Source organism: Balearica regulorum, chromosome 6, assembly GCF_011004875.1.
Source record: "Balearica regulorum gibbericeps isolate bBalReg1 chromosome 6, bBalReg1.pri, whole genome shotgun sequence".
Lineage (NCBI taxonomy): Eukaryota > Metazoa > Chordata > Aves > Gruiformes > Gruidae > Balearica > Balearica regulorum.
This window is the reverse complement of record NC_046189.1, coordinates 4,059,654-4,080,835: the sequence shown is the minus strand read 5'-3', so window position 1 is coordinate 4,080,835 and position 21,182 is coordinate 4,059,654. Positions and strand designations below refer to the sequence as shown.

Below are 21,182 nucleotides of genomic sequence, written 5' to 3'. Positions count from 1 at the left end.
TGACAGAGAGGAGGGCAACGCAGACAGTTCACAAGATGGATAGAATTGGATCCCAGAGCCGTAATTTTGGAGACAACTGATGCGGGGACCTCCATTTCACATTGAGGGAAGAGTATATATATTAAGAAAATCTCCTTGGGGCAGTACGGCTGTCACAGGGCTGGAGGACTCCAATGACAAACACAAAGACTATTCCTCACGTTTCACAGTTAATTCCAACGGAGAGGCTGTTGTTCTAAAGCTTTCCGATTGCTGGTCTGAGCCAAGTTATCTCCTCAAGAGACCCCTTAGGAACAGGATTTCTACATGTTATCTGCGTAACAGCTACACAGATAACACAGCTACAAGTTATCTGCGTAACACTTTTCCACTGGGTCTGTTTAGAAACAATCCTGATGGTAAAACTGGCTCTTTATAAGCAAATGGATTTAAGGATCACAAAGAACCCCACTCACCCAAAGAAGTCTGCCTGGTCGGATGAGCCGTACAGAGAAGGGGAAAGAATCAGTTCGGGATATTCCGTCTCCTTAGTTCTCAGCGTCCCAAGACCCATTGCAGCCATCACAAAGAGGACTGGGAGGATGACCTGAGCAATGAAGCCTCTGACATCCCGCCGGGTATGGTGGAATCTCTTAATGAACAAAGCTGATGTCTTCTTAAGCAGCAATGGCAAACCCTGCAGGCTTTTTGATCTAATCAGGAGCTGATCTGGGTACAAGAGAAGAACACATTTTGTCATGGATCAGTATTTGTGAAATGCAGGGAATTGATGGTTATAGTACCCTGGGAGTATATTCAGCTTCCTGCGCTCCTTTACAGATGGCAAATCAAAAGTACTAAGTTGGAAGATAGGCAAGGGCCAGGCTTGGGACAGGACTCAGATTTTGGCTCTTGAGCCATAAGCTCATGTAACACCAGGTTTTTAGTTTAATTTCAAATGCCTACATGTAGCGAATTCATTTTGACATCCTGCAAGAGGAACACAGATTTCCAGATGCAACAAGTTATCTACATCCTACCTACCCGGCTGCAACTTAGAGGGGAAATGTATTATCCTTTTATATTTGCAAAGTTTTCGTAATTCAGAAACCAGGTCCTCAGACAAATCAATACGAGAATTAACCCTGAAATAAGATCATAAGGCACAAACCAGTTGATCTTTTGCATGGACAGGGTTGTAGTGTACTACAAGCAGAGCCAAATCCTATGCAACCTATTCCTCTTTAAGAAATATTAACCTATATAATACAACATGGAGCAAATCCTTTTCAGTGCTTTTCATTAGGGGTGACACAAAACGCTTCTCTATGCATATGAGCTACTGTTTACAGTAACATTCACAGTGCAGGTCAGCTTTGAGAAGCAAGTACAAAAATACCTCTGCCTTGTCCCTTGGATGTCTCCCTAACTATAAATGGTATGTTTATAAGTAGAAAAAATGTTTCTACTCTGAGACAGCATTTCAACCAGGTATTTGCTCATTTTTTGGCCATGACACTTTTTGCAGCTCTTAAACCCTCAGAGATACTGGTGTAGCTTAATTCTCTTCTGAGTGTTGAATTTATCCCACTGTGTGGCCCTTTGAGCTGTTTTATCATACTGCATGGGCAGGGACACAACAAAGCGCAGCAAGGAGGATCAGAGCTGTGCTGCTTTTGCAACAGGCTAAGGGGTTTCCACAAAGTTTCTCTCCAATTCTACTAGTTATGTAGAAATAATCCTCTATATCAATTACAGCAATTACTTTCAGAGATATACATTTGCTCTTTCACCCACACACTGTATTTGATTGGATTAAAATCTGGATCAATTTTAAGAAAGGCAGATGAAAACAAAACCCCTGTAATTTTGTGATTCAGACTATTCCAAACCAGAGGACCTAAAAAACTGTTGAGTGCTGTACTTCTAGTGATTTATTGGTTTTATGATTCCTGGTTGGGTGAAATTTGGTTTTCAACAAAGAAAGAAGACGGGGAGCTCAAATCTGTCCATCTGTCACCGTTTGCACCTGCGACACATCTGGAACAAAACCTGGATGTAATTTAGTACCGTCTCTTTCTGTGAAGGTATCTGTGCTCACGGACATTTCATCACTGCCAATTTGACCACTGGCTCCAGGCAGCTGCTGGGGCAGTTCAGCATCTTCTTGCTGGTCCTTCCCTAGCTCTTTTGTCAGGTTGAGAAACACCTATGGAGCAAGAAAATACAAAGGAAAATTGGTCCAAATGACTCAATTTACCAAAACAATAATCAGAATTCACTCTCCTACTTTGTAGCTGTAGTTGGTGCAGCAATTGTGAATTACAATCCTTTTTCTGTTCTCTTTATGCTCTGCGAGAGAAATTAACTTTATTTCATTACAAAATTGTTGTTGTCCAGCTCCTTGTCACCTCCTGTCTCTCTGCTGCTGCAGAAGTGGAAACTTAAGCCTTTGCAGCTGCCCCATGGACTTACCTTGTCCTAATACCACCTGTTACACAACCAATGAGTAGGTGTAAACTAAGCAGCATTTCAGCTCAGCCCTACATAACTCTACTCCCTCTGCACTCACACAGTGAGCAGCGCACAGGCAGCTCTCCCTGCATGGCACCGGTGAAGAAACAAGGAGGGCTGCTTTCCTGGGATATTTTTCCCTCTACAAACCCAGCTGCCTCCATGCTGGGATCGTGCACAATCATGGCACTGAGTTGCACGTGGTACTTGCTGTATAACTCATTCTTCTGCCTTAGGAAAACACCTTAAAAGCAAGAATTTCAGAGCAGAAAGGTAATAGTCTGCCTCCCTCCTTTCTGCAAGACAAAGGTCATCACTGCTGATCATTTAAAGTTACTTTTTTTTTTTCCTGATGCAACTAACTGTTTGTGTTTATTTGACCAGAGATTTCCCATGGGCAGAAAGGTGCCTGTGTCACTCTGAGATACACCAGGTAACTCACTCGTACAGCATCCACGCCGACGTTTATCTCCCTGCTAACTCCCTCCCTGCTGACTGCAGCTGTAGGCAAACCCAGATTTGTGGAGACCAGGAGAACAGTTCAAAGAGAAACACATCATTGCCCTCTCTCCTTAGTCTAACTCCAGCACCTCATTTTAAGGGTAAAATGCCAAAAAGCTGTTAGCAAGGTGAGACAGTGGTACACTTTGTGCATTAGTATATGTGTAGATTTATGAATATATCTATGAACACTCACGTGTTCATAAGTGTAACACAGCGAACAACCAAACCACTTCTTCCCCTGCCTGCAACTCTCACATCCAAAACATGCCACCGTCTTAGCGCAGAAAGCAGAGCTACACAGTGCTGTGAAGTTAATCCCCATAACATTTCATCAAATCGAGCGGATCCTGAGCTCATACCTCTTCCACGGTTGTGTTTGAAATCCCGTAGCAACCAAGGTGGAGATCGCTCAAGCTGGTATCGAGGGCTCTGAGAAGTGCCTGGTAGGCCCCTGAGACTGTGGACTTGAAGGGGGGAAGCACGTACACCAGCTCTCCACCGATATCCTCCTTGAGATAAGCCTCTGGGAGATGGGACTGGATCAAGGAGGTCACTGCTGTGGTGTCACACTCCTCTATCATGTTCTGAAAAAGGAGGAAAACACTCTATGGTCACTGAGAGAGCTGTGAGATCAAACTTCCTACTGCAGGATTTAGCCCAAATATTATCCCTGAGTGCAGTGGGTAGGTGATCTCAGTCCAAGTATGCAACGTTTCAAGTTCAGTATCAAAAGGAGATGAAAGTGGGTTTCTGGCCCTTGAAGAGGGAGTTGTGGCACGGTGCCCATCTTGGTCCATCCAAGACCTCTCTGGGCTCCCTCTGTCTACAGGGATACTGGAATTGGGCAGAATCAGCCACTCTGCACTAGCTAGAGCGTTTGCAGTACAACAGAGAAAAAGTCTACCCACAAGAGAGCTGACTCCTGAACTTGGCTGCCAGCACCAATACACTCTTTTTCCCCTGAAAAACAGGCCTTGCACATGGGTCTTTTTTCATTTTCTCTATCTACGCTGCCAGCAATTTGGAAGGGGGTACGATCTTTTACGGTATCTGCACGTTATTCTGTGTGCTGGGGCTACTAACAGCACTGTAATAAATGCTATCAAGAGCAGAGTTCCCTCCTCCTTGCAAGCAGAACATTTTGCCTCAGGTCAGATACTATCGATGGACTCTTCCCATCTGCTTTATTTCTCTGAACTTCAGAATCCACACTCTGCATCCGGCCTTGCCCTTTAACCCTCAAGGAGACCCCGTTCTTTTTCAACAAAGCAGAGCACTGACATTCCTGGTTTCTGAGGGCCACGGAGGCTGGTCCGGTGGCCCCACTGGAGAGCCTCCCTCTTCAAGGGAAGTGGGGGGCCACACGCTCTCTTAGCAACTTTCAACAATATGCACTGAGCTCATATACAGCTCCTCAGCAGTTCTTTTCTACGTCCACCATCCTTGGATCTGCCCCTCAGCCCCTGCCGATACAGCTGTAAGCACCTGCATCCCTGAAGAAGTCTTGATGGCCCCCCTCAGAGACCAAGCTGCTAGAGCTCTAGCTCAGCTTGCTACCAGGTGAATCTCTGCCTCTGCCCCCGGCAGCGCCTGCTGTGGTGACCGTGCTCACGAGACACGACAGGGAGCTAAGGCCCAGCGGGGAAGGACTGCATCGTGCACCTGGGATACAGGAGGCTCAAGCTCAGACCTCTGTCTTGTCTATTAGAGCTGCAAGACTTTGTGTAGACGGGCTGAAGCTAAGACTCCTGTGTTTTGGGGAACTCTCCATATAGGCTATCTTTCTAAGAGAAACTTATTTATAAAAAAAGCATGTGAATTCCAGCATGGGACAGCTAGAGTGAGCTAGAGAGCAGAGCGCACTGTAACCCAGGTATCAAAATAGTTGAGGCACATGAAAAAATTATCTTACTGGCAGCCCAGGGAAACAGTCCAGCATATTCTTGAACCTGTGTGGCCAAAACCAAGCGTTTCAACCCAAAACACATCCCACTTTCACCCAGGCATATAGCGGTCGCATAAAGAAGTTACTTCATGAAAGTGAAATTATACTGGTACAATCATTACACTGCAGACATTTAAGACTTCTGCAGTATGCTTCATTTCTGTGGGACACTATGACTTGCCTCCTTCCTTCCTGTCATACGACTGACTCAGTTTCCCACCCAAGATGCTGAAAATTTAGGACCAACTCAGACACAAACCTTCTTTTTTGTGAGTGTCAGATGGTATCCATCGCCAAACGTTTCCTTGAGGTAGAACGGCGAACCACAACATTTGAGTCCTCCGTGCTCTAGGAAGGCGATTCGGTCACTCAGAACTTCTGCTTCATCCAAGTGATGTGTTGAGAGAATGATGGTTCTGCCTGGAAAACACAAAGCTGTGTCAGCCGCCACAGAATAAACACACGTGAATACATGAGACAGGTGAAAGCTATGCTGAATGAGGGGACAGTATCAGGTGAAAATCGACTGTGCTGTTTTGGAATTATTAGTGAAATTGGATGAAAGGCAGCCTTAGGGACAAGCTGAAAGTTACAGTATTGTAAATTGTGTATTATGGTAAAGTTACTTTTCAAATGACACTGTGAATTTACAAAAAACAACCAGGTTGCACCCAGAGGGCCTGAAAAATCCCAGTCTCCCGCAATTCGTTCTCTGTGGTCTCCAAAACCCACAGCTGAAAGCCACTGATATCATATTTTCAAAAGTGACACGCATCACCTTTGCCACTGGGCAGCATCTTGTCTCATCACAGTACCTTTTTTATTCTTGGAGATAATTTCCCAAATACTTCTCCGAGAGCACGGATCCACCCCTGTGGTTGGTTCATCTAGTATCACCACCCTTGATCCACCCAGGAGAGCAATAGCTATAGATAACTTCCTCTTCATCCCCCCAGACAGGGAGCCAGCTAGCTTGTGACGATGGCTGTACAGTCCAGTCTCCTTCAAAGTCCTTGAAAACAAAGCAAAAAACAACCCCCAAAGGTTGTCCTTCAGGCATCTTTTAAAAGCAGGGAATCTGAAAATACCCAAAAAACTGTAACTGCAAATGAAAAACTGCTCAAGTATGGACTGCTCTACTGAATGGTCACAGTGCAGGGAGATGATTCACCCTGTAGCTCAGTCACTGGGATTTTAATTTAAAACATTTTTTTAGGATGTTTTCAAAGTTTCCATCTGACAAGTCAAGGTTAAAGGCTCAACCTCATCAGCTGAGAACACCAAGATCCAAACTCCCTGGGATGTTCTGGCTGCTTCACTTCTCCGCAGAACCAATAAAGCCGACATCATCTTTCTGACTGGTTGATTAAATCTCTTTCTTGGGAAAACTGTAAAGCAGCAAGGACTAGACCCTTAGGCCTATAAATTCATCTCCAAAGAATTGCCACAGAAGCTTGGAAACCCCCTGGAGAAGAGACGTTGTTTTCTTACAGCCACAGATATAAACACTCAATATATTCCTCTAGTCAGACCAAGGCGTTATTTGAACACTACGCAGGGTCTGCAACAGACCTCAAAAGCCATTTGTTTGAGCTTTGCAGTGGAAACGGCACTACCACACAATAATTTTAACGGCCCTCTCTCCCTTCTCCAACCCTTACTGTTTTTATACCTCTTCACTTCTTGGTAGAGCTCCTGTTCACTCCAGTGAGGGACTTTGATGTACCCGTAGAGTAGCAGGTGTTCTTTTGTGGTGAGGTAGTTAAAGAGGACGTTGTGTTGCATACACACCCCCATGTTCTTCCTGATAACTTCCTGGTCAGTCCTGATGTCTTTGTCATACACAAAGATAGTACCTGATGATGTAGGGAACAACCCAGTCAAAATAGATCTGAAAGGGAAAATAAACAGAAGTTAGAAGAGGGAGAAAGCAGTAAGTAATTTTTTCTCACATGGTCCTGTACATATCATCGCTTTCAAAGTTTCCTTACATCACTACCACACTTCCAGCCAGAGACCACCGACCACTCCTGCTTCTGCTGTCCGTCCATGCTTTGGCAGAGCGGTGGCCAAATAACATGGAAGGACATCCTCCTCCCCCTCTGCAGGAACGCGAGCGCAAGTACCGAGCTCACACACTGAACTCTGGCTACTTTTCACATGTACTTTTACCTTCTTCAGCCTTCCACTCCCTAAGCCAGACCATTGCACATCCCATACATCAATACTCATGAATGCCCTTGGCTTCCAATTTAACCACTGGGAATTCATATAACACAGTTACTCTTCATTCTCTGAGGTTTGTCTGCAGTATCCAGACAGCCTTGTATTGCTAACCACAACAGAGACTGAAAACCACATCTTCACGTTACTAACCACATCAGAGCATGGAAACCCAACTTCACTGCCATTATTAACAAGAAATGGGGGAGGACTTCCAGACAGGACACCTCACAGTGGGCAGCACTTCCATCTAGTTCAATCAAATAATTACCTACCTAGCAATACCCGACAGACCCGAGTAAAACAACCTCTGCTCAGAATAACTACTTGCATATTACAGGTATTTTTTGGTGCTGTCCTGCAGGGAATAAAGGGAGAAGAGGCGTCCCAGACTGCCCTTCATCTTCCCAGAGCTTCTCCCTCTCCTGGGACTTTTAACCACCATTAAAAAAAGAAAGAAGTAACTTGTGACCTTACTCAGGATTTGAAGCCTGCACTAAGTTTCAAGAAGCCATTATACTTTTCTGTGTATCACCTTTGCCTACACTTTGCAAAGAGGATGAGATGAATTGATAATAAGCTGAGATGAAGCACACATCTGTCTTATTGTTTCTGGCTCTTCTGAGGCTTCTATTTATCAGCTTAATGTTGCTTTCAGAGTGATGCACGTATATATCAGTGGAGAAATCAAGTTCTACAGATCTGTTTTAGTGCCGTTATCTAACAACTCAAATAATAATTTATAAATGGCAAGGCTGGAAGGGCTGAAAGGCCGATGCATTAACCCACTGCCGTTCCAGCCAGCCAAGACATGAGTTTGTACAGCTGAAATACACCTTTATTAAGCTTTCTTGCTAATATGACTTCAGCTTTGGTGAGTGCATAAGCTACCCACAGCTCTCAGAACAACCTCACCCCAGGCACCAAAGTGTCATGGAACAAAATGCTAGAACAGCTGCTGTGCTGTGTATTACAGGTATCCTACCAGATTAAAAAGCATGCTCCTAAGCAGAAAAGAACTTTTAATTCTAACAGATGAAGGGACTGCTGAGGTCATCCACGAGCAAGATAAAACTACAAGAGAGATTTGGCCTAATAAAGCATCTTACTCAGCCTCCCAACACTGCAGAGCCCCACTTGCGCTCTCATTCACCCAGTCGTGCCCCACAGTATAAAAAAACCCCACCAGCTTTAAAGGATACGCACATGGTCGTAGTTTTCCCTGCTCCATTGTGTCCCAGCAGGGAAGTGATATTCCCTTCGTAGAAGTTGAGGCTGAGGTTGTCCACTGCAGCTTTGGATCCATAAACCTTTGTTATGCCACGGAGGGAGACTCCCAAGGTGAGGTCTGTGGGCTCCGGTTCCAGGTGAGGAGGGGGGGCACCTTTGAAGGGTCAGAGGACAAGTTACTGCACTGTAGCAGGTCTGTGCTGCTTTATTTCACCTCAGAGATAAGAAGGGCTTTTAAAAAGAAAAATACAGCAAAAGTAGGTGCCTTTCAGCTAGGAAAAAGTAGAGCACATTTCACAGGATCTGTATCATTTTGAGCTGTCTGGGATTTCTTCTTTTTACTTTTGCAGCTTCTAATAACTCCTGACATTAAGCATTAATCACTTTTGAAAAGGTCTCGTATTTAGATGTTTCGGAGCACCTAACTTAATTTATACTAAACAAGCACAGAAAATTAGAGGACATACAGCAAAACTACTGAGGTATTTTAGTTAGGTAGAATCAGCAAGCTTTTATGTATCATCTCACAATATTTCACAGAGATGAACATTTATTTAAATATTTAAAGACATGAACAAAGAAGCACACATCCCGTTTGACAAGTGGAAACTGTATTTGCTTGCACAAAAGTGTATTTCTACACAGAGGATTGTAGACTGAGATATATGCATCTCGGGTAACTACCCAACTACAACATAGACAAATGCATGTGAAAGTCAGTACAGGATTTCCACACCAAATAGGAAGAAACAAGTACAATTTAAAAGTCAGATCTCCATTCACGTAACAGCTTCCAATTCTTCCTGTGCTACAAAATAAGGACCAATAGAGAAATGTGCTTTGTGAGTAGGGTGCCCCTTTACAAATTTGGCTTTGTTTACCTAAAACATAAGTTAGTATCGCTACCCCATCTAGCATTCACATACATATCTTGTTGTTGAGGGTAGCTTCCTTCCTTAAGAACAGCTTGGTGAAGAGAAGACCTCTTCGTTTCTCATTCCAGAAGGGGAGGTAACTGTTGTATTCGACCCAGTAAGATGGAAGCAACGGGAAATACCAGGGAGCAGCCATGCCATATCTACCTGCAAGGAGAAGAGGGATCTCATCAGGTACCTGTTTCTGAGGAAGTATCACTATTGGGGTGCACTCAAAATGGCAAAAAGAAACTCCACAGAGGTGTCTCCCCTCTTGATGTGCTCAGGTACTACTGATACTTGGTAGAGAATCTGCCTGATTGACACAATAGGAAGCATTCACTAATTTGTTATTCTGAGTAACTTCATAGCTGGAGGGCAGGAGTTCTTTACATTTTCCACTGGGTAGATTTCCGTATACCAGCAGACTGCTTCATTAGGTGGGGAAGAAAAGCAAAAGACAAATGTACTGGCTCTTGCCCAAGGCAGGAATTACTTTTTGAAATCAAATGATATAAGTAACACAACACAAAATCACTCAACTGACAAATGCAGGCTAACATGCTCTGTTCGCATTTTCACCCACCAGACTGCAAACACATCCTCCCGTGTCCTTGCCTTCAGCTTCTTCAGGAGACCCACCTACCCATGTGATAAGCAGAGGAGCCCTAATTCTCCCTTGCTCTGCTCTGTCTCAGCTTCATTAACTCTCTGACATCCACAAAGCCACGATCCCTTCGATCTAGAAGGGTGTGCAGACTGTCTTACTGCCTGAACCATGGTATCAGCCAGTGTTGTATTCATTGTTTTCCAAAAGATGGTACAGCACCAGCCTTGATGCTTCGTATCCTTACCTGGAAAAACATTCCTTATATACCATCCCAAGATGAAGTAAATGAAAGAGTCTATCAGAATGAGCCAGCACATCCAGCCAAAGGAAGTGTTGTCTCCAATCATTGGGGACTTATACATGTTGTCCCACTGCAGACCTGCAGAAAGGAATTTAGAAATACAAACGGAATCCATATTAGTTAAATGTCACAACCATGGGAGCTCAATGCCTAGTTTTGAGTACAATAAACATACCTATGCCCTGCGCCTCGTATCGAGCAATGTATTGACTTGCATAACTGAACGCAGTTGGAGACAATAGACTCTGTGGGATAAACAAAATTGAAAGCAAAGAACTTATGAATTAATCTCAAAGAAAAATCAAGCCAGTCAACGAAACAGGTTCCTAATTGGCTTGGTCCAATAGCCAGAAACATGAGCAGGGGATTGTTGGTTTTTTTCCAACAGTCAAAGAGCACTGGACCAGGCTTATGATGGGCAGTGCTTCTGGCTGTAATGTTGCCTTAGAGCCTACTTGTCTTTTGCTTCCACGCCCAGGACGCAACTTCTTCCCTCATATAGGGCTTTATTTTAGGCTTTTGAAATACAGCAGTGCTTGAGAATTAGCTGCCATCTGGTTAATAATTTTACTTCTTGCATTAAGAGATGTCCTTCCCTGAATGTGGTGACTCAAAGAAAACAAATCTGTCTTCTGGAACCTAATACCTACCCCTATTTCTACCCTTGGTAAGAAACAAGGCCTTACATCTATTTCCATAGCTAGGAATTTGAGATACATGAAACTAAAGGATGAGCAGAGCCAGCCATGAACAGAGCCAGCCCTCCTTCACAGCCCTGCTACCTAAACTCCTTACCGAGACAGCCTTGTTTCTCCACGGTGGTTGAAAGTAACCCACTTTGCTTTGCAATTGGAAAGGGCAAAGGTCATAGCTCAAACGACTCTGGTTCAGCTGGCAGGTGGGAACTCCCTAAAATGTCCAAAGTATTTTGCTTTGGACACAACCAATTCCAAGGCTCCCTCAAACAGGCCACGGCTAACTCTCTGGTCACGTGTTGTTGTGCCTGTCAACGGCCACTGATGGAATTTAGAAAGGCACCCAACTCATGTATATTTGTGACACAAGCCATAATAAGAGCTGAGGTTTATTGAAGGTGAGCGTCTGCTTCCATACACACGTGGTCCCTGCTGATGAAAAGCAGAACTTACCAGTACGCTTTTCACAGAGAAGCTCAAATGATTCTCGATGACGAGCAACACGATGAAGGGGAAGAAGGTGAGAATGTACACGAGACTGCCCACCAAGGCTGCTATGTTGGTGTTATTGAAGAAAACACTGATGAAGTAGCTCATGGCGATGATGGACAGGCTATAGTCCATAAGGTACAGGAACAGGAGCGCTGTGTTTGTTTTGGGAAGGATGTCACCCACTTTTAGAACAATAATGAGGAAGGTGACAGTAATTAGAAGGAAGATGGCGCACTCTATGAACCAGGCAATGAAATGGCTGCTGGCGTTGACACCCATCATTTTCATGTACTACAGAGAGAAAGGTGAAAAAAAGAATCACAAATGACAACTGTTTGTTAAGAGATTGTTCTGCTGATACTGAACTGTTTCTTTTTTCAGTTTCTGGACAGGGCATGCAACCAAAACATGGTCCTTCAATACTCTGGCATACTGCATGTTGATAACCAGGGAGTAGCAATGCACTCACATTTCCGGAATGCCCTAGGTTTGCAAAACAGTCTATTGCAAAAGAACAGCACAGACAGGACCTGCAAGTATGAAGCGTCGCAGCCCACAAGCTCCAAAGCAACTTCTGGCCTTAGATTTGTAACTTTTCTAAAGCATTTTGGGTTATTTTTTAAAATAATGCTAATTGATCCAGTGGCTTGAGCGTAAAAGCTCTTAAGCATCTCTGAAACCAAACCATTTCTAACACTCTCCCAAGACAGCAAATAATAGCTAAGTTACCATGGTTATAAGGAAGCAATATTAATTTATATTAGCTGATGATCAAGTCTACAAGACTTGTATAGAACTGTAAGTTTGTATTGCTAAACCCAAAGGAAACTAGAGGTGCTGGCGTCTTGTTGCAGATTACTACATGCCTAAAAAGATTACTGACATCCTGGTTCTCAGAGACACTGAAACTGGGTTCCCTAAACTAGAGTAAGGGGCTGTCAGCTAGCCGCTGGGGTGCACTCATTTTCAATCTCATCACAGTTCATAGAGTGCCCCTTCTTGGAAATGTTTTTGGTGAATCAGTATTTGTTTCCATGGTATCAGATAAAAACCAAATCTGCTCGAGCTTTTGTTGCTTGCTGAAGCTTAGTTTTACAAAAGTCCTTTGTTGCTCATCTCTGTTGATTGTGTTCACACCGAAAATCTGAGTTAATTTAATAAATTCCCTATGTCTCAATGTCATTTCTTTTCCAATAAGGCAACCTGAAGAACTTCATTTCAGAGGAGCTGATGTAATATGTAGCACCTTCTGAAATATTAAGTATAATAACTTCAAGTATAGGAAATAAGTAACTTTTCATGTCTTTGTCCCCAGTAGGTATGACTCAAAGTCAATCTTTAGAGACCTTTAAATCTTCAGAAAACTTGTAATTTTGTAAGGTCCCCATGTTTCCAGTGTTCAGAACTGCAAAGCAATATTGTCCCCACTTGAAGGGCAAATGCCCAGCATTTCTATGGTTTTGAGGTTGCTTACAGTGTCAGAATTCAAACGCTGCAGGTCAAACAATAAGTATTTGGAATATTATTTTCCTAAATGTTTGTTTTGCTCCATTTAATATTACACACGAGACATACTACCCACTAATAAGGAAAATCTGTTTATAATTTTGCACGCCCCAGAAAGTTTCACTGTACCTCATAAAGCCTCAGATCTTTCTCTTGAACAAGTGTTTTAACAAAATCAGCTATAAACAGCACCCAGGCAGCCATCAGAGCAAATGGAAGAGAGTAGGTCACGCTGGTTAAGAACCTGTAAAAGGCAAATGCAGGCTTTAGCTGAATAGAAAATGTTCTGGGGATTAAGGCTTTATACAGAATATATTTCTCAGAATAATACTTTGGCATAGGAAAAGGCAGGCTTGTATTTCAAGAGGTAGAGTATAATTAATAATCACAAAAAAAAGGCTATTTTGCCATTGCATCGGATTTTCTATTCGTGAAACTCCTGACTGTTCAAAAATCTTTTTTTCTCTTTTTAAATCACAGAGGGATTTCCAGATGCATTCTGGAAGTTTTGCTCAGCAGCACCACTGGCAGGAGCAGGAACCGCCACGGGCAGCGGCATCTCCTGGCTCTTTGATGGGGTGCATCCCATTTTGAAACATCACAGCAGCCAGCCATGATCCCCAGGTCTGTTAATAGATATAATGGCCTGATTTTGTTATCAGGTAATATTTCCAGGTGCCAGAGTTTGGATACAGGTGCTTCCCCTCAGAGTGTCTGTCCTATTACCCCACAGGACAGGTATTGCAGATTCTGGTCTACAACGTGGGCTTCATGATTCTTGGCTCCTCACTTTAGTTAAAACCTTCTTCCTGTGCCAAATGTGTGCAGAGAAAAGACAACAATGGCCAACAGTAAAATTCTCCTTTAGTGATAGAAAGCAAGTTTTGAGAGCAGGAGATTCACTTCATTGTATCTACGTGGCTTATGCTTTCTTCCCTTATTTCTAAACTTGGCTTAAAAAAAACAATCAGTGTTATTCCTGGGAAAAGTTTAATGTAGCATAACAGTAAGAAATTAAAATGATTACACTTGTTTCTAATTTTTTTTACCTGTAAAGCTGAAAATTTCCCATACACCAGCACTTTCAGGAAACGCTTCCATGCAAATGAAGCCATATTTATAAAGAACAATGAAAAGTCACTTCAGTAGCTCGACTAGTTCTTTGTTGTTTGTTTTGGTTTTGGGTTTTTTTTTGGCTACCACCTTGTGCATGATCTCTAGACTATTAAAAATTCAGCATTTCCCAACACCTTCTGTGTAGTTGTATATATATTCCCTCCATCTCCCTACAGGATGGTAACTTTGTGATAACAATCAATAAACAGCCATTTTATGACGACTTCTACTGCATGCAAATCCAAAGCCTTGAGGTATTTTAATAATTGAGGAAACTCATGTCCCTCTGAACCTGGGGTGGGGAGGGAAACCTGAAGGCAGGTGGTTTTCTTAGCAGCCCAAGAACAAGGAAAGGAGCAGATAACTGTAGTAAATGCCTCCAGCAGCCAGTTAATCATTGTACAAAACCATCTCACAGCAATAATCCACGTATTTGCTGCAAGAAGTTGACATTTGGTTTGAATGCTCACTGCCTGCGTACTTGCAGGCACTTTGCACGCTGTTACCTTGAGAGGAGATTATAGGTCCCCAGCTCTCTGAAGTGACAGGCTGACACAGGAGATTAATGGGTCTGCTATAGCTCCTATAGCTATAGCTCCCAGATAATCTTTTAGCTCATGCAGCGGATACGCAGGCTTTTCAACAGAAAGAGCTCCTAGGTCTAGTCTGTACTTCTGGTCCAATGGAGACCCTCACGTCAGGGCGGAGTGACCATCCAGCCTACCAGTACTATTTGCTGAACATCCTTCAGTGCTTTCTGATGGACACTGAAATCCCTTCCTTGTGTGTTTTCCACTCCGTTTGGCCATCAGCTGCGGTCGGGGTAATAACTCTGAGGAAGTACCATGTTGCCAGCTTTCCAATGCAGACCAGAATTGCCTTGCCAGAGGGGCAGGTCCTCAGCTGTGAGAGATTCGCTTCTCTCTATTGCATTTGGCAGAGATGCAGTTTATACTAGCTGCAGATCTGGCTCAAGATGAGTAGAAAGGAAGATGATCCAAAACTCTTTTTGATCTGCTTCACCATTCAAAACTTATTCTGGTCCACACGCAGTTCACACCGCACTGCTCTGTGTAACAGGCTGTTAACCCCGGCAACTCAGTGCATCAAAAGCTTCTCTGCCCTCCCTCATTATTGGAGAGATGAATTGTACAATTTAATCTTACCTCTTATCCTTCTTAAAGCATCTGAGAGGCACCTGTATTGAGAACTATTCACTATACGCTGAACATTAGCTAGAATCACTGGGATGAATAACAAATACCACAGCTGGATAGCAATCTCTAGGAACAAAGCACATAAACCTAGGGACTCTTTTTTGCCCAGTAAATACATTTTCTAAGTTCTGCTCCATTGTCTGCATGTAAACACCTGCAGAACAAGCCAACACTCGTATTTAACCCAAGTCCTGCCAACGCCAGTCTCAGTTCTACCACGTGTAGTAAAACAGGGACAGCGAATTTCACCTGCTGTAAAACCTATAGTTACCATGACAATTCAGATACATACACAGCACTGAAAACAAAATATTAGACAAACTAAACATAGACCATTTATACTAGCATCCAAAATTCCCTCTTTTGTTCATACCCGTGGAAAAAAAACCTGACACAAAATTAAATTATTTCTATGCCACATGAACATGGTATTGAGGAGACCAGCGCAGCTGGCGAACTCCACTAGTCGGACAAGATGAGCTTACACAAAGCATGAAGACAAAAGCCACACAAACTTACATATCCTTATTGTAGCAGGGGTAAGGCATGGCCTGGACTTGAACAGCTATTTCCTTTGGATTCTTGCCAGTCTGTAGCTCAATGATGGCTCTTTCAATGCTGTCCTGGATATAAATAAACGCCCGGCTGTAAATCTGGCTCTGCGAGGTGGAATTGTGCGGGCCCACCGTCCAGATGCGCTCCCTTATTCTGTTGGTGGTTTGCGTGATCCTGCTGCTCATGCGGATGGTGTAATTGAGGACAGGAGGGAGGGCCAAGTCCCCGTGAACTGAGCGTCCAGGGCTGCTATGGCTTGAAGGCAGCTTGAAAATGATACCTTGGAAAAGAAAGGGAAAAGGCTTTCCTTCAAAGTCGACAGCATGGGAGCAGTACACCCGGATATGTAGGAACTCCTCATTTTTATAAGCCTTTTCTACATTACAATCCATCGTTTCATTTCTTTGCAGCACAAATAATGCTCAGATGGGTAGGCTGCTTATCAAGGCTCTGGAAGTGGAAACTATACATCATTGCAGCTACTCATACTTTCAAATGTGACCCAAGATTCTGGGTGCGAAATACACCCCCGGAGCCTTTAAATCTTTTCCCATTGAGCATTCAAAAAAGTCAAAGGCTCTCAAAATAATCAGCTGTATTTGGAAAAATCTTGCTGTTAACATGGACTGCCACATATCTGTTAGGTATGTCCCTCAGCACACGTACCTCTCGTGAATGTGCCCAAGGGTACTCTGTCAACAGAGCTCACATAGTGATGCAGTAACATAAAAACCTCAGGAATGCGGTGTTGAAAATTGCCCATGACCTCTACACATATTTTTGTGCCCACATAAATTCCTGCAAAGCTGAGATGTCTAAGAATATAAAAGCTTCGCAAGTTCCTGTTAAGAAATGGCATGCTGTAGATACAGTTTGACAGACAGGACTTTTTTTTCCTTTAAAGTGTCTGAGTAGAGGCAATACCACAGAAGTTTTTCTCTCCAGAATATTTTTTGTCATTATTCCATATATAAAGCATATGATGGAATGGAGGACAAACATTGAAGAACACCGCTTTTAAGGGAATAGACAAATATTCTGAGGGTCTGAAGTTCCAAGAAAAGGTTTCTATCTCCCCCTCAGTTACGAGATATAAAATCAAACAGGACACAGGACTTACAAGTAAATCGTCATTGAGGAGATATTGGGCATTTTTTTAAAATTAAGACACGTTTGTATCATTCAAATTAATAGAAGTTCCTATTCCCTACTCTCCACTGCCCCCTCTGTGATCTGATCTGAAGCTGCAATCTGATCCCACAAATGTGAAAAGTGTGACTGTGAAGACCCAATATAATATTGCAGTGTTTGGCTGGACCATCTCAAGAGCTTTGTGATCTTCTAATAAATTGAACTGTCTCATATCTTTCTTGACTAAAGCATTTTTTCCCAGGGGAGCCTGAAAGAAGGCAGCTGTGATGAAGATCTAAGTGCAGTGAAATTTTGTTCAAACTGAGAATTAACCAAGAGAAAACACCAGTTGACCAAAGGCTTTCTATACAGACAGCAGAGGTGTACGAGAAGACGGGGTACGCAAAGGAGAGTGTAAAACACTGCCATAAGCAGGGCTGAGTGTGCAGGTCCCACACACACCAGGTGAAAATCGACTGCTGTGTAGTGGGAGCTGGGACCACAACAGTTGCTGGTGGAAAGCCAAACTTCTTACGTTGGACTCCCACTCTGTACCAGGCTAAATTTAAATTTACAGGGGGACTCGAGACACTGTCACATACTTGCAAAAAGCTCATTCTTCAGAAAGAGGTCTTTAGCCACCATTTCCATCTCCTCTAAGTTTCTGACTGCCTGAATGCGATTAAATGAGACACAGGAGGACACATTTACAGCAAGGGTAGCTAATGTATTCAGCTGATCGACAATGTCAGCGTTGTTCTGTAATTCCAGCCGAATATCATCTGGAAAGGAAAAAAAAACAAAACAAAACACAAACAAAACCAGTAGCATCACTACACATAGCAAAGAATTCACATCATTTTGCTCTTTAACACTAACAATGACACCAAGAAGGAAGAAAAAACCCCATCATACTAAACATTAAGTGTAAAATACATTTCTGCACTTAGCGGTGCAATGAAGGCATGTTGTTGACCCAATTTTTATGTTAATCATTTGTAATATGCTCGTGAGTTTGCCTTTGGGAGGATGCCAGCAACGGGATGTGACAGCCATCCCAAATCAGAAGTTGCTACTAACCTGCTGAGGTTTTAGACTCGCATCTGATGCTCGTCATTCATTCCACATCTTATGGTTTTTGATGTAATCAACTCGTCTGTTGAGCTGCTCTGTCTCAGGGGAGAGTGTGCCTTATCCAAGCTCATCAAGGAAAAGTTATGTCTGTTGTGCTGATGTGTGTACTAAACCTGATAATGCGGTTTAATAAAGATGCTGCTGTTTCCTGGCTGTTTTAAAAGGTGACTGCACAATGCAGTGTAACTAATATGGAACAGCTGCTGCAGGCACAATGATTTTATGGGGAGTTAAGACAGGAGATGCTACTCATGAAACAACAGAGGGGTCATCATGAACAGTATGTAAATATCCTTCTGACTGCAACGGACTACAACCACTCTTGGTTTACGCTGGGTTTTGCTGGCATAACCCAGATTTATATTGACATGTATAGTCACTCATTGAAAAAGCAGGTAGGGACAATAAGACCAGCTAGGGAGGGACCGTGATCACCATGCTCTGCACTAACAGGCAATGTATCCACCACCGCTGTTAGCCTATGATTCCCACTGCGCAGATCAGCAACTCTCACCTTGAAGGACCATGCAAGGCCACCAGAGAACAGCAAATTCCAGCAGAGCATCTCCAGTAATGATGCCTCTGGCCTCATCAGCCTGGGTACCTTTATCTGATCCCTTGCTTTTCTGCTCTGGAAAACTTTAAAGTTGAACACTGATGTGATCCAAGTGAGCTCTCCACAACAGAGAGCATTTCCAAGCAGAGTCCCAGGAAGCTCATTTGAAGTGATAATTATGGCTAAACAGTGTCCTCAAGTGGCCACACTCAGCTGCAGAGATTCCCATCCTACTATCCCTCGAACACTCATGAGAAACATCTCCTCATACTAGCCTTTTGCTTTCTAAGAGTCTTTTCCCATAGACCACAAGATTTTTGAATCACAGCTGAGATATTGCTTTGCACTAAAGCAGAAGAGCAGTACCAGAGGATGGCTACAGTTTGGTGACTCTGGAGCTTCCAGACCTGAAGTAGAAATACGAGGGCAGCTCATGTGGTGGAACAACTTACCCAGTTCATTTATTTGACTCAGCAGTTCAGCTGCATCCAAATCCACCATCAGCTTGATAAAAACCTGCACAAAGGGATTCTGCAGGGTGTTCTATCAACAAGCAAAAAGAAAAAGCATCAGTTTGACCATAAGCCCCTTGAACTTATTCAGTGTATATCTAAAAGAGAACAGACCAGCTGCCTTCACTGAGCATTTGTACAACCCCCTCCTACTCCTTTCCTGACCTTCCATATTTCACTGTGTATCAGGATGGGGAAACGTTAGCAATGAAAACACCATACAGAGCCCTGAGTCCGAGCTAGTATTTCTCGGAGTCAAGAGAGGATGCCTCCTGAGCTCTGCCAGGCACTAGAATCCATGGAAAAATCACAGATAATCTTTTTATTCCAAAAGTGCAGTAAATTTCATTTGTCTGTTTTAAATCCTGTGAACACAGCCAAAGCACAATGGGTAGGCAACCAAAATTTAGCTTGGAGACCAGCAGACAGATTCTTGTTTGGCTGAATAGTTCATTATTCCACCAATGAGGGCAGTCAACAGAGAATATTTCATTTCACTTTTGCATGTTCCACTCCGGATTTTCTCTCAGTGCCATGGAAATTACAATGAACTCCAGCCACCGAAATTAACTTCTAATGCTTTAGGGTTCCAGAGATCTCATTTTCATAGTTTTGTAAGAAAGAGAGGCAATTTGTACACAGAGAACAGGAAGCAAGTATGTGAAACATTAGAGCCTACTGCTTTCTGTATCCAAGCAAGGCTAGGCTCCTTCGGAGGGGAAAAAGAAATTTTATTTACATTCACTGAGGTACAAAGACATCTTCCAGCTCTTATGTGTATACCCAGAGCTACATGCTTATTATAGATACTGTTTCATTTTCTGAAAAAGTCATTTCTTGCCTGGTCTTGGCTGGCTGGATCACTCCATCAAGCAGAAAGTTAATTTACAAACTGAAGAGCGTTCCCTGCTCATCTTAGCCCTCCAGCAGGTTCAGCACAGCCAGTGTCAGGGAGCATATTACAAACAGATCATTTCAGAAAGAGGATTTGCATGGAAAGGTGCGTCAGGAGGATTTCCGTTATGGGAACAGGCAGGCACAGAAACTGTGAAGTCTAGGACAAAAGCCTGAGAAGGGTTTCCCCAGCTGACCTCAGATGTCCCTGAGGTCCCTGGAACCTCAGTTTATTTCAGCAAAGAAATCCATCCTCCCAATTCCCTCCCGTGAGAGAGAGAGGGGAGGTAGGATCTCGTACCTTGATCATTGGAACTGTCTGGTTTAACTTAGTCAGTGAATTCATGATGATAGGAGACTTGTCCAACCACTCCTGGGACTTCAGGGCTAGATCAGCCATCTGCTTCAGGGTTGCATTAGACTATAAAAAAAAGGATTCATTTATTCATTACCTTAAAGCTTTTAAAAAATACATAAGTCAATAAAACAGCTAAGACCAAATTTAGTTTCCTTCGGATTTTTCTTAGCACCCTATCACTGTTTGGCAAAACGTCCTTTAACGCATTTAGTTTGGATGCAAATCCTTAAAAATATGGCCTCAAACGTGACATCTGGAGCATGTCTCGGCATCAGCTTTCCTTCTACCACTGGTCTGCTTGTGAACAAGTACCGGTTACAGCATCTGTCCTGGGAGACATCTCCCTATTACTGGCTGAAGATATGGGGGTGAAACTTCATAAACAGAAAGCCTTAAAAAATCATATTATAAATATTAGACCAATAGCAATTTTTTGGAGGTAATATTCATTCAAAGGCAAAAGCTGACTCATATGACCAGCAATGCAACTAGGAAAAGATAATTTCATTAATACTACAAACAGTCAGAAAATAGACTTCTGCTTCTCAAAGACACAAGCCCGTACTAGATAAATTACAATCCTTTTGAGTGGGTATATCCTGAGATTCTGTAAACAGAGACATACCTTTTCCATGATTGCTCGAGTTTCTATGGTATCTGGTGTATAAAGGATCTTTCCAAGCACCATTGGTTTTAAAAAAGACCAAATTAAAGCTCCAGTTGGGGTCTTGACCAGGTCCAGGTAAAAGGATAAGCAAAATGGTGCTGCAAGGGGAGAAAAGCAGACAAATTGCAC

At 43.1% G+C, this 21,182-nt stretch overlaps 1 protein-coding gene across 1 annotated transcript in view; it reads right to left on the bottom strand.

The window, feature by feature from the left end:
- Positions 1-21,182, bottom strand: part of ABCA12 (ATP binding cassette subfamily A member 12) — a 65,570-nt gene that overhangs the window by 23,760 nt on the left and 20,628 nt on the right. Inside the window, exons 17-33 of the mRNA XM_075755784.1 lie at positions 21,012-21,151; positions 20,330-20,449; positions 19,075-19,165; positions 17,535-17,714; positions 15,766-16,081; positions 13,043-13,157; positions 11,369-11,698; positions 10,396-10,465; positions 10,164-10,298; positions 9,322-9,477; positions 8,372-8,549; positions 6,615-6,833; positions 5,758-5,954; positions 5,202-5,362; positions 3,357-3,581; positions 2,050-2,188; positions 456-708 (exon numbers count right to left, since the gene is read on the bottom strand). Of these exons, the coding sequence (XP_075611899.1) occupies positions 456-708; positions 2,050-2,188; positions 3,357-3,581; positions 5,202-5,362; positions 5,758-5,954; positions 6,615-6,833; positions 8,372-8,549; positions 9,322-9,477; positions 10,164-10,298; positions 10,396-10,465; positions 11,369-11,698; positions 13,043-13,157; positions 15,766-16,081; positions 17,535-17,714; positions 19,075-19,165; positions 20,330-20,449; positions 21,012-21,151 (3,025 nt within the window). The remainder of the gene's footprint in view (positions 1-455; positions 709-2,049; positions 2,189-3,356; positions 3,582-5,201; positions 5,363-5,757; positions 5,955-6,614; positions 6,834-8,371; positions 8,550-9,321; positions 9,478-10,163; positions 10,299-10,395; positions 10,466-11,368; positions 11,699-13,042; positions 13,158-15,765; positions 16,082-17,534; positions 17,715-19,074; positions 19,166-20,329; positions 20,450-21,011; positions 21,152-21,182) is intronic.